The sequence below is a fragment of the Sinocyclocheilus rhinocerous genome, unplaced genomic scaffold, assembly GCF_001515625.1.
Source record: "Sinocyclocheilus rhinocerous isolate Xijiao unplaced genomic scaffold, SAMN03320098_v1.1 scaffold601, whole genome shotgun sequence".
Classification (NCBI taxonomy): Eukaryota; Metazoa; Chordata; class Actinopteri; order Cypriniformes; family Cyprinidae; genus Sinocyclocheilus; species Sinocyclocheilus rhinocerous.
Genome location: NW_015656605.1, coordinates 382631 through 394577, shown reverse-complemented (window position 1 = coordinate 394577; position 11947 = coordinate 382631). Strand labels below are relative to the sequence as shown.

General features: G+C 35.8%; 2 protein-coding genes across 2 annotated transcripts in view; one reads left to right on the top strand and one right to left on the bottom strand.

Annotated features, from left to right (window-relative positions):
• cux1b (cut-like homeobox 1b) overlaps positions 1–8538 on the bottom strand; it is a 27591-nt gene extending 19053 nt beyond the window's left edge. The window contains exons 1-2 of the mRNA XM_016528101.1: positions 8253–8538; positions 3495–3605 (exon numbers count right to left, since the gene is read on the bottom strand). Coding sequence (XP_016383587.1) covers positions 3495–3605; positions 8253–8318 — 177 coding nt within the window. The 5' untranslated portion in view covers positions 8319–8538. The remainder of the gene's footprint in view (positions 1–3494; positions 3606–8252) is intronic.
• A 325-nt stretch (positions 8539–8863) lies between these two features.
• Positions 8864–11947, top strand: part of LOC107720437 (signal recognition particle receptor subunit beta-like) — a 6252-nt gene continuing 3168 nt past the window's right edge. Inside the window, exons 1-4 of the mRNA XM_016528133.1 lie at positions 8864–9099; positions 10418–10512; positions 10614–10691; positions 10827–10909. Coding sequence (XP_016383619.1) covers positions 8955–9099; positions 10418–10512; positions 10614–10691; positions 10827–10909 — 401 coding nt within the window. The 5' untranslated portion in view covers positions 8864–8954. The remainder of the gene's footprint in view (positions 9100–10417; positions 10513–10613; positions 10692–10826; positions 10910–11947) is intronic.

The following is an 11947-nucleotide window of genomic DNA, read 5'->3' as shown; positions in this document are numbered from 1 at the left end:
CACACACACACACACACACACTCACTCACACACACAGAGACACAGACACAGACGCAGACACAGACGCAGACACACACACACACACACACACACAAGATAAAGAGACGGCCACAGTTAACACTGCCTTCAGGAAAGCTTTTAAAAAGCTGATCAACACAGGTTCTTATGTCATGAGCGCAAGTTTGAGTTTTTTTCATTTACTACCCTTAAAGAAACACAGATCACAGATATTTTGTGCCAATACCTGAAAAATCTACATACTAAATGTTAATGTTCTTAGTCTTTTCTTCCAGCGACGGGGCAGCCCAGAGAGAAGCTACAAGAGTTTACGCTGAATTATAATCAATAATAACCAGAAAAGATTTTATGCATAATGCAAGATTAATTATAAACTTACCTGAAACACATTGAGACTCTTATTTTGAAATGTCTATGCTATACTACTTCCATCCGCTCATTCAAACAAAATATGCATCTTACAACCATCTACAACATATTACATGTCATAATTCATCAACAGTTGATCATAAGCAGTCTCTTGGCATAAATGTGCAGTATTCACTGATTGTGAGCCAGTAGAACACACAACAGCGCTGCATTTTTACTTCGAATGTGCACCGCTCATATTTATTTAATGAAATTAATTTGAAGTTTAATAAATCACATAAAGCCATATCGCGATTACTGCTTTTGTGTCCCAAATTTAAGACCTGTTAAAATGATAATTAGGGATTTTCTTATACATTTTAAGAAATTTAAAGACATTATGACCTTAAATTTTATTGAACAAAATGTGGGTCTTTTTAGGGATCCATGGGAACTTTGGGGTCCTTGGAGGATCAATGAAAACTTTGACTTTGGCTGATCTACAGCTATAAAACAACAATAAAGTCTTGTAAGAATGCAGGTCTCTGATTGTTGGGATGCATATGAATATGTCATACAGTTGGCTCATCCTCTGACTGGAAATGAATATTACTGCAATTAGTATTATTACCTACTGTTACTGCATTATAAAGGGAAATATTTGAGGATGGTGATGTTTTAATTGTGCAGCTCATAGGATTGTGACACACAGACTTACCTGGCCTTTAAAGTTGTCCAAATTAAGTTCTTAGCAATGCATATTACTAATCACAAATTAAGTTTTGATATATTTACGGTAGGACATTTACAAAATATCTTCATGGAACATGATCTTTACTTAATATCCTAATGATTTTTGGCATAAAAGAAAAATTGATAATTTTGACCCATACAATGTATTGTTGGCTATTGCTACAAATATACCCCAGCGACTTAACACTGCTTTTGTGCTCCAGGGTCACATATGTGTATTTTTTTAAAGGTGCTTTCCTGACAACTGCATAATTACAGAAAGAAATGTTTGGCAGAGTAAGTCCAAATGGACTTGATTTCCATTGATGATAATCAAAACATTTTAACTAAAACAAACTGTTCTGAAGGATATGACGGAAGAAAGACAACAACACTGCTGCTATATTATTAAAAATGCATTATCAATATTTCAAACATTTATAAGGAATATAACCATTTTAAACAATCCGATCATAGTCAATTATGTCAGACAATGTCACTTGAGCCGTTTGATCTGAAGCTAAAGACTGAATGAACACCAGTAAACTAAAGCACTTTGCTAACAGCTTCATTAATTCACACAAATGCATTCTAAATGAGATAATCAGAGACATAAATGTAATACAACTTGAACTTACATCTGCACAAAAGGCCACAAATGCACAAGCGAACTAAGTTGCGTGCTAGTCTGAATGTGTAAATCCCATTGTCACAACAAAACAGACATCTAAAGCACAAAGAATTTACAAAATAGCATTATAAAGTAGTTATTATAAAGTGCACATCCTGCACTTATCTGCACTTTTGCTCTCCAGTCTGGACCACATGCTGTCACAACTCTAACCAGCAATCATAAAACAAAAAATTGGTGCTGTCAAACAATTAATCGTGATTAATCGCATACAAAATAAAAGTTTTTGTTTGCATAATATGTGTGTGTGTACTGTGTACATTTATTATGTATATATTAGTACACACACATACAGTATATATATTGAAAATATTTACATGTATTTACATGTTTATGTTTATTAGGGTTGTGACGGTGAGGAAATGTTCCCCCCGGTTAATCGACGTGTGACAACACCGGTAATACCGGTATCACCGCGGGGGCGGGGCGTTCCCTCTTTTCCTCACTTTCCTTCGCTTTTAAATAGCTTGTAAAAGCGGCATGCGCATTTTACTTTCACTTTGAAATAGCGGCAATTCGGCGTAAAGCAATTGTTCGTTTTTAGTTCGTTTGAATTTTCCCTCTTTTCACCGCGAATTAGCGGCAGGTCGGCGTCAATTGCTTGAATGCAACAACAAAATACAACGTCAAACTCACTTTAGCATATATATATAAATGACAGTTTAAATAAAGTAAAAATCAGCAAATAATGTGGAACCAATTAAATAAGAAACAAATGTTTAAAAAAACTTCCAAAATCACCTTAGATAAACGGCAAAAGTCAACAGGCTTTTCAAAATCCAAAATATTGCCAAACAGGCGCTTTTGCATCTAGTTTCGAAACTAAATCATCCGCGATCGTCTTGTCTGTCTCACCTCACTCTTCTTGTCAGTCGGCTCGACTCACTCTCCTCACTGGAGAAATGAAATCTGATCTGTGAGCCGCGTTCAGTTTTTAATTGTAGTGTCTGTTCTTTTACTGAACTAAATGATTTTTATTACTATAAAAAATCAAAACGACGGTGGGGGTCGGTGCCGCGGTGGGCAAGTGACGTAACCGGTGTTGCGGCTTAACACCGGTATCACCGTCAGCACCGTCTATCGCGGCAAGCCTAATGTTTATATTCATATATACATAATAAATATACACAGTACACACACATTTTATGTAAACAAAAACTTGTATTTTGTATGCGATTAAATCGCGATTAATCATTTGACCGCACTACAAAAAATATATTTCCATATAAGTCACGCGATCGTCGTTTTCAAGCTCAAACATTGCTGTCACTTCCAATTTCTGGAGTCCTGAGGTACTCGTGCCCATCCCTAGTTTCATTTAATTAGGATATTTACTTGTTTTTGACATTCCAGTTCCAATGTCTAAATATTTACACACAATTAAAAGCAAACATCCTTCAGCATCTACTGCCAGACAAGGGCTGGCGAAACGGACGAGGGTTTGCGAGGGAGGAGCGTATCCCGGAGCCAGACACCTAAATGAAAGCGAGCTTAGAAACATATAACTCACCTCGGGCGTGTTCTTCTTAAAGTCGCGGCTCTTTCCAGTTCCAATGTCTAAATATTTACACACAATTAAAAGCAAACATCCTTCAGCATCTACTGCCAGACAAGGGCTGGCGAAACGGACGAGGGTTTGCGAGGGAGGAGCGTATCCCGGAGCCAGACACCTACATGAAAGCGAGCTTAGAAACATATAACTCACCTCGGGTGTGTTCTTCTTAAAGTTGCGGCTCTGGTCGATGAGTTTTTTCCTGGACTGCTCGCTGTCATCCTGCCGGCTGGCCAGGAGTGTGGCGGAGCTGTCTAGCTCTCTCTGAAAGACAGTATATAGACAGTAGTGATGGGAAGTTTGGATCATTTTACCGACTCGGATCTTTGAGTCTCGTTTGAGCAAAATTAACTAATCTTTTTTCGAGTCATTTCGTTCATTTTAGCAAAATGTAATTAAAATGTCACATGTTACTTCCCTAACACATCTACTACTTACGCAAACGTTGATCACACTACAAACAAGATGCTATAAGAAACAGAAAAGATTAATTCATTGTTTACCTGGATCTTTAGTCTATGCTAACTCACCTCACCTCTTATCTGACAAGTCTTCGGGTTCGAGACGTTCGTTCTTTTGTCACGTGACATGACAGCAACCTTCCCAATCCTTAAAATCGGGTGCATAGTTATTATTATTATTATTATTTACTCCTACAGTTACGTGATGCGTTTCTGGTCTCAAATAGTATTTCAAATGTATTTCTTACAGTTTATAAATGTGTGAATTTCTGTCATGATGGTTCTTTTCCTGTGGTAATAAAGAGTTGGTTATGCTTTAAATTTTGTCCATATGATGGTGAAATCACTTTGATAAAGCAGAGATACTTGTTTTTGTTGCATTGGTTAAGCGTATGGGGCTGTCACGTGATGAACGAACGACTCAAACCTGAAGACTCAAAACACAGAACCTATAGAATGTAGCGCATGTGCGACTGAATGATCGAACCACTCCCCGAAACGACTCGTTCTTCCCGAGTCACATTAAAGATTCGTTCAAAATGAACGAATCGCTCAAGAACGACCCAACACTATGTCTTAAATGAATACACTTTATTTACACTTTCAAGAAAACAACAACCAACACAATTCTGTTTTATATTTTTACATTAACGATGTAATTATTGTTCTGTTTATTAAAACAAAGTATACGATTTTCCATACCCAAATTTAAGACCTCTTAAATTAAGAAAAAGTAATACTTTTCTTATATCATTGAAGATGTTTTATAACATTATAAAACTGACTTTTTAAGGACCTGCAGGAGCCCTGGGGTCTTTGTGCTGATAGGGCTGCATAGAATGTAGCGCATGTGCGACTGAATGATCGAACCACTCCCCGAAACGACTCGTTCTTCCCGAGTCACATTAAAGATTCGTTCAAAATGAACGAATCGCTCAAGAACGACCCAACACTATGTCTTAAATGAATACACTTTATTTACACTTTCAAGAAAACAACAACCAACACAATTCTGTTTTATATTTTTACATTAACGATGTAATTATTGTTCTGTTTATTAAAACAAAGTATACGATTTTCCATACCCAAATTTAAGACCTCTTAAATTAAGAAAAAGTAATACTTTTCTTATATCATTCAAGACGTTTTATATAATTATAAAACTGACTTTTTAAGGACCTGCAGGAGCCCTGGGGTCTTTGTGCTGATAGGGCAGCACGATTATGACAAAAATCATAATTGTCGATTATTCCCATGAAATTGTAATTGCGATTATTAATTACACTTATCACAATTTACACTGAATGATGTTTATACCATTGTTTGATGCAGCTGCATGCCGTATTTTTATACGAAAATAAACAAGTTGAAAACACTCTAACTGAAAATCTTTTATTGCATTTCTATAGTATTAAGCCTCAAATGTCAATATACATCGGATTGGTTTCTTCTTTAAATGACAAAAAAGTAAAAATATGAATGGTATAATAATGTTATACTAAAACTGAAATTAAAACAAATGGAAAAACCTTTAAGATAACATGTAGAAAGAAAAAAACATATCTTAAGCGTGCAGAATAACATAAGTGGACTTTGAACGATTAATTGCCGCTTTGAACGATTACGTAATTGTGGCATCCGTAATTGTAATCGCGATTAGAAATTCGATTAATTGTGCAGCCCTATAAGTGATAATTTTATGTCATATTTCGTAATATTTGTCTTTGTACTGTGGTTTATTCTGTTATCTATTTTTTTGAGGAGGCACTGTCTCTCTTGCCTCTTCGTAAAAAAAACCCATCCCTGGTAGAGTTGCCAAGTCCGTGTATTTTACGTGACTTTAGGCTTCTTTTTTGGTTAAGTCGAGTTAAAAAAAAAAAAATCACAGGTTGTGTTTTTTTGGGGGGCTTATTTAAAAAAATATGGTTGCTTTTTAGGAAAACCTGACAAGCAACTTCGTTTCTTCACATTTATGGTCACTGTTTTTTCCAATATATAGTTGACACTGTCTGCTCACAGCTAATAGCCAATCAGTGCAATAATAAAAGTGCTGTAGCGTAATTCGTCATTGCACATCATGCCTTATAAATAATAGATGTAAACAGACAAAGAACGCCACTAACAGAGATGTAGAGAGATGGAGAAGAAACATGGGAGAAGGTGAATGGTGCAGGAGAGGAAAGGGACCTAATTCAATTGGCAAAATATTTTTTATAATGCATTAGGGCTGTCGCGATTCGTCGATTTTATTGGACTATTCGATTTTTTAAAATCCTCGACTTCATTTTGCTCGCGTCGACTAACCGGCAAAATACCGGAAGTGGCGCATTTCACGGACGAGAATCCATAAAACTCATTATTAGACTGTTTCCCAAGGCTGCATGATATATTAAACCCATTTAAAAATCATAATTAAGCATAATTGTGAATTCACAAACGCTACGATTTAATTAAATAATTATATGCGATGCAGTTCTAATACAGTATATGCACTTTAATTATTTACATGCGTGTAGGTTAAGTACATGCGTCACACAGCAGCTCCGTTCACAGTAGTTCCACAGGAACTGTTATCATTTACATGTGTGGAGCGTCTCAAACTCCATCTCTGCATGTGGTTGTGAGTTTGGGTTTATTATAACATTCATCTGGGAACGCAACATGCGCCATTTCATCAGATTTGTAAGGTAAATCATTTATAAATCTACACAAACACAGGAGAATACATCGCGGTTTCAAAATAAAAGCTCAAACCCTCACTTGTTTACAAAATTAAATTGTATTAATCAAAAAGCCTGTCTAATGAATTGAGTTTCACAGTTTTATCTTTATCAAATTCTGTTTTCCATTATTTTCTGGATTCCATTTTAATGGTTCCATTAAATGTTAATAATCAAAAGCATCTCCAATTAATTGATTTTATTTCTTTTTTTCTTTCAGAAATACTGCACATTTACATTTTTCTCCTAAATAAATTCTGGTAAATAACATTTCTGGTAAATACTCCTTTAAAAAGTGTTTTTTGATTATAATTTTAATATTAGTAGACTAGAACACGTGGACATGTTGTCATTTTTTTTACTTTTGCTTTAAAAAAAAGATTTCAGAGAAATTTGGATTTCATTTGGTTTAATAAAATATAGTTTAATAAAATATTCTTAAGTAAAATTGTTGATTTTTTGTGGGAAATTAATCGTTAAGATTAATCGATAAATTAGTCAATAGATTAATCGAAATAAAAATAGTCATTAGTGGCAGCCCTATAATGCATTAATCATTAAATCAATAAATAAACAAGCAGTAATACTAATAGCAGATGGTTTGAGTGTATTTTATTATAAATATGTGGCTATATTAACAGCTGAGGATAGTGTGTGGCCTCCCGCTTTGCTACAGTTTAATGATGTTTGTAAAATAACTTCTGTTTTTGCTCTTCAAACTCTGAGTGGTTTCAGTTTACTATGTTGCAGGCTCATTTATTGATAATAAATAATATTGATGATAATAAATAATAATATTGGGCTTGTTTTTGAAGCTGCAGTTGCTTGTTTATCTCTGGTACAATCGGATAAGGAAACACTGCTCTCACATGTCTGTCTTTATTTATTTACAGATGTATAAACCACTGTTCTCTATATACACTGAGCTCTATTATAGATCAGTGGTATAAACACTTAGATGGAAATTGACTTGACTGCAAACAATGCAGAGTCTAAACTCATACTTGTTTTCATATTTTGCACAGTTTGCAGGACATCTTAAATCATTAATACTTTTTGCTAAACAATGTATTTACAGTTTGAACTAAAGTTGTGTTTTTTTTTTTTCAACAACCACGTAGACAATGAAAAGTTGTGAAAAGTTAGTTTAAATGTGTTAATCAGAGACGAAATTGTGATGATTGACATCTTTCTTACTTTCTTTATCTCCTTTATTTATATAACGTTAGCACATTTAAAACAACTTGAGGTTGACCAAAGTGATTTACATGGCATAATAAACAACAAAAAACTAAAGTAAGTTATAAAATAATAAATACAAAAGATAATGTCGCTAAGAACAAACACAAAACATTTCTTAAGTCGTTGCAAACTTAACTTAGTGAGAGCAATTTTGGCATCTCGTGACTGTGAACAAGTAATCAACACTGAGGGCTAACTAGATTGGCTAGTATTAGCTCATAACTAGCTAACGTTAGCCTGATAAATTACTGAGATTTGACCACAGCGAAGTCAGGATCTTTAGGCCAGATTATTCATACTGTTAACAAACACATCTGTGTCTAGCATTAAATGAAAGTTGATGTCTGCTCTGCGCTGTCGGTGACTGCTTCGGACAATGTTTACATCACAGCGGCTAATCGATCAACGAAGCCGATCAATAAGGAGCACAGCATCTGTAACCGTTCCAGCAGCCAAACACACATGAACATTAACAGAGAGTCACTGACCTGCAGCTGCTGCAAGTCAAAGCGCGTCCAGTAACGACACACCGATGCCGCGCTGGACACCGCCATCTTCGGTTCACACGACGGCAAACGTCGCTGTTTCCTACCGGAGAACCGGACGCGCGTGCTCCGTCAGCAGGCGGCGCCCGGTGGCCCATAGAGCCGATTCAAACCTCACAGCGTTTGTGCATAAATAAAGACATTTGTAGGATTCAAGTGTGTGTACATTGAAGTCTAACACATATGCCCTGGCAATCTCATTTAAATGATTGAAGGATTGTCTAATCAATAATTATAAACAAATTTACTCAGGTAAACGCTGAGAAAAGTAACACTTGTCATGTGACAGCGGCGTCTTACAGACCTAAGTTTAACAGACATTAAATTGAAAATACACAATGAGGAGATACAATATGTAAATTATGATAAATTACGGGCCGTCCAGTTTTATTCTAATTTGTAACTTTTATCTACTTATTTTTTTTTCCTGTGGTCAGCTGAACGAAGGCTACTATGGTAAAGGTGAGCTCATTAATATTAATTAACCTCCGTACCTCAAGATTGGTCAGTAACGGCCGCGTATTCATTAATATGCATGACGTAAGCCGTCACCATAGTAAAGCGCTGAAGTTAGTACACGTGTCGTTCACTTCCGCTGTGTTGTGTTGTGTTCTGCAGCTGCTCGCTTTCCATGTGTGGTCAAACATGGAGGAGGACAAGATTCATGTCGACTTAGAGGATTTCTCCGAGGAGCAGTTCATGGAGAGTTTCATGAGAGAAATTCAGAGTGAAGAGGCCGTTTTCATCATCGGGATATTAGTGGCTTTAGCGCTCGTGATTCTCACTATCGGTAAGAAGCAGCAGCAGAGGCATATCAAAGCAAACATTAATACGAGACATTATTAGAATTAGTCAGCATAAGTATTATTATTATTAATAATATTACTGTGGCAAAGATGCTTGAAATGACCAACCTTAAGTGTATTTGAGAAAGGGCTGTCTTACAGGCAACACACCGATACTGATGTGATTTATTTGGCAAAAGTTAATTGAAAAATATTAACTTTTCATGGTATTGTTTTTTGAAAAAATGTTCCCTTTACAGCAGTGCTTAAAACTTTTACCAGTACTGTAATTGTGCCACACTGTCAACCCTGACATTTCAATATGATTTGTGTAATATACATTTTAAATCTCGTCAATAATTATTTTTGAAAATAATTTATCTTGCCATGTTTTCCCTTTTTGTGTTTCATTGAGAATGTTATAACATTTTGTAACATTTCTCTCCTTTAAAAGGGGTAATGAACTGCTTTAAAAAAAAAAAAAAAATGTTAGTAGGATTTGTACATATTTTGGAAATGAAAGGCCATTTTCTACCCTGATTTATCCCTCTGATTTAAACACTGTTTAAGGGGCTTCAAATTAAATGCCCACTGCTGTGATTGGGTAACATATAAAGTAAGCATTACATGTGGAACTCTTTAGAAAAAATAGTTTCAGTTGTCGAGATTAACAGTGAAAAGTGTTGTTTATAGTATTAAATTAAAATCTACTCCCATTGCATAAAAGGTTGCAGTGCTGAGCATTGTAGCTGATCACCATTATGTCAAGATTGTCTGACAGTGCATAATCAATAACTTATTTAATATTCATAACTGTTTGTGGATGGATCTTAAACAATAATGAAGCGACTGCTGAGAAACGTCTTTGAAAGATGTGACATCAAAACTCAGCCCACAAAACACAACAATGGTAACACTCAACAAATAAAACCAACACTTACAACATAAACCAACAACACAAACTGCTAAAAGTGAACCAAAAACAAGTTCAGTAGCACAAATAAAACCAATGAGAACGAAAAAAAAACTCTACAGCATGATCTATTCATGCTGGGAACCTTCAGAGTACATCTGCACTGTAGAAACACAGTATGATGCTGTTTGTTCACAAGAATAAAATACAATTGTGAAATTACTGTGAAAGTCATGCAATTATTAACCTGGAATACACTGTAATTTCTCACTAAAATGTATAATAGTGCATGTTTTATAGTGCTTAATGATACGGTACAGAGAACGTCTTCAAATCCAAAATGCAGACAGCTTTCATGGTTGCCTTTTTTCCTGACATTTCACACCTTGTTCTTTTTCTGACGTATTTAGTGTTCTTTGGGAATTTCTGGGGCTCCAGTAAAGCGAGGAACGCTGTGCTGCTGCTGGGATTGTGTGACTCCGGGAAAACTCTTCTGTTCACTCGAGTGAGTAACTCCGTTTTCATCAAAAGATTATACAGCGTAAACATTCCTACTCTTCCACAATACAGTCATTAGATTGGAAATGATGTGCAGTGTTTTTCCAGTTATTACTAGGGAAGTTTGTAAGAACGCAGACGTCCATCACAGAGAACAGCACCACATACAAGAGCAAAGATGACAGAGTAAGTCATTTAATATCACTTCTTATGCATCCATTACCACTGTGTGCATTTGACGTTACGAGGCACTCGAGCTGATTTTAAACATACAGAATAACACTCTGAGAGTTTAATGGGAGGATGTTTTTGATATTGCAGGGCAGCAGTTGGACTCTTATTGATGTTCCTGGTCATGAAAGTTTAAGAGTTCAGATTGTGGAGAAGTACAAGGCCGTGGCTCAGTGAGTTATGAAGATAAATATGAGCTTTTCTGATTGAGGGTCCGTGCATGAAGGCCTGTTCACACTCAATGACAATATTAGTTGCATGGAAACAATGGGTTCCTCTGGTTCTGCTCACTGCTGGAACATTCACATGATGGCAGTCTGTCTTTTTGTAATATGAAGAACAGGCAGATTTTTTACTTCTAAAGCAGACTAAACAATCAATTAGAGATGAGCTTTTGGTCATGTTTCTCGAGCCACTGCTGCACATTAGTGGCTAAAGCCATTTTGCCAACTAGTGTAAGATGTTTCAAATCGTTTGAAGCAGCATCAACGCTCACAGGTAATGCAAACAGTCAATTCAATGCAAAAATTAAATTATAGCATTACAATAAACCTTTCCCACAGTTTAAGTCCAAAGCAGTCGAGACCGTGCGCCTGTACTTTCTTTTTAAATTCGCCATGAAGTCAGAATTTTTAATGGAATGTTACAGTGTCTATTATAAATGATTTGGTCATATAAAAAAAAACACACACACAACAATCCAATTAGGTCAGAGGAAAAGTCCCATTTTTTTTCTCATTAGAGAACCAGTTTTTAGTCTAATATACTGCACATTACAATAGGCAATTTCAGTTTTGTAATGTGCTAATAACCCACTTTCTGTGGGTCTTTAAAAAAGGTCCTCAGTATTTTTGTCTTGTTTTCCAGTACAAATACCTAAACATTCTTAAATCAAGTTACAGTTACTTCAATTGAGATGCAAAATGAAGATGAGAAGTATGAATAGGGTATGAAAACGTTTTTAACGAAAACGAAAATGTAAAGGAGACACATTATGCCCCTTTTTACAATATGTAATATAAGTCTCTGGTGTCCCCAGAAGGTGTCTGTGAAGTTTCAGCTCAAAATACTCCACAGATCATTTATTATATCATTTTGAAAATGCCTATTTTGAGTGGAAGCAGAAACATGCTGTTTTTCGGACCCGTCTCTTTAAATGCAAATGAGCTGCTGCTCCCCGCCCCCTTTTCCAGAATAGAGCTACGCCATTA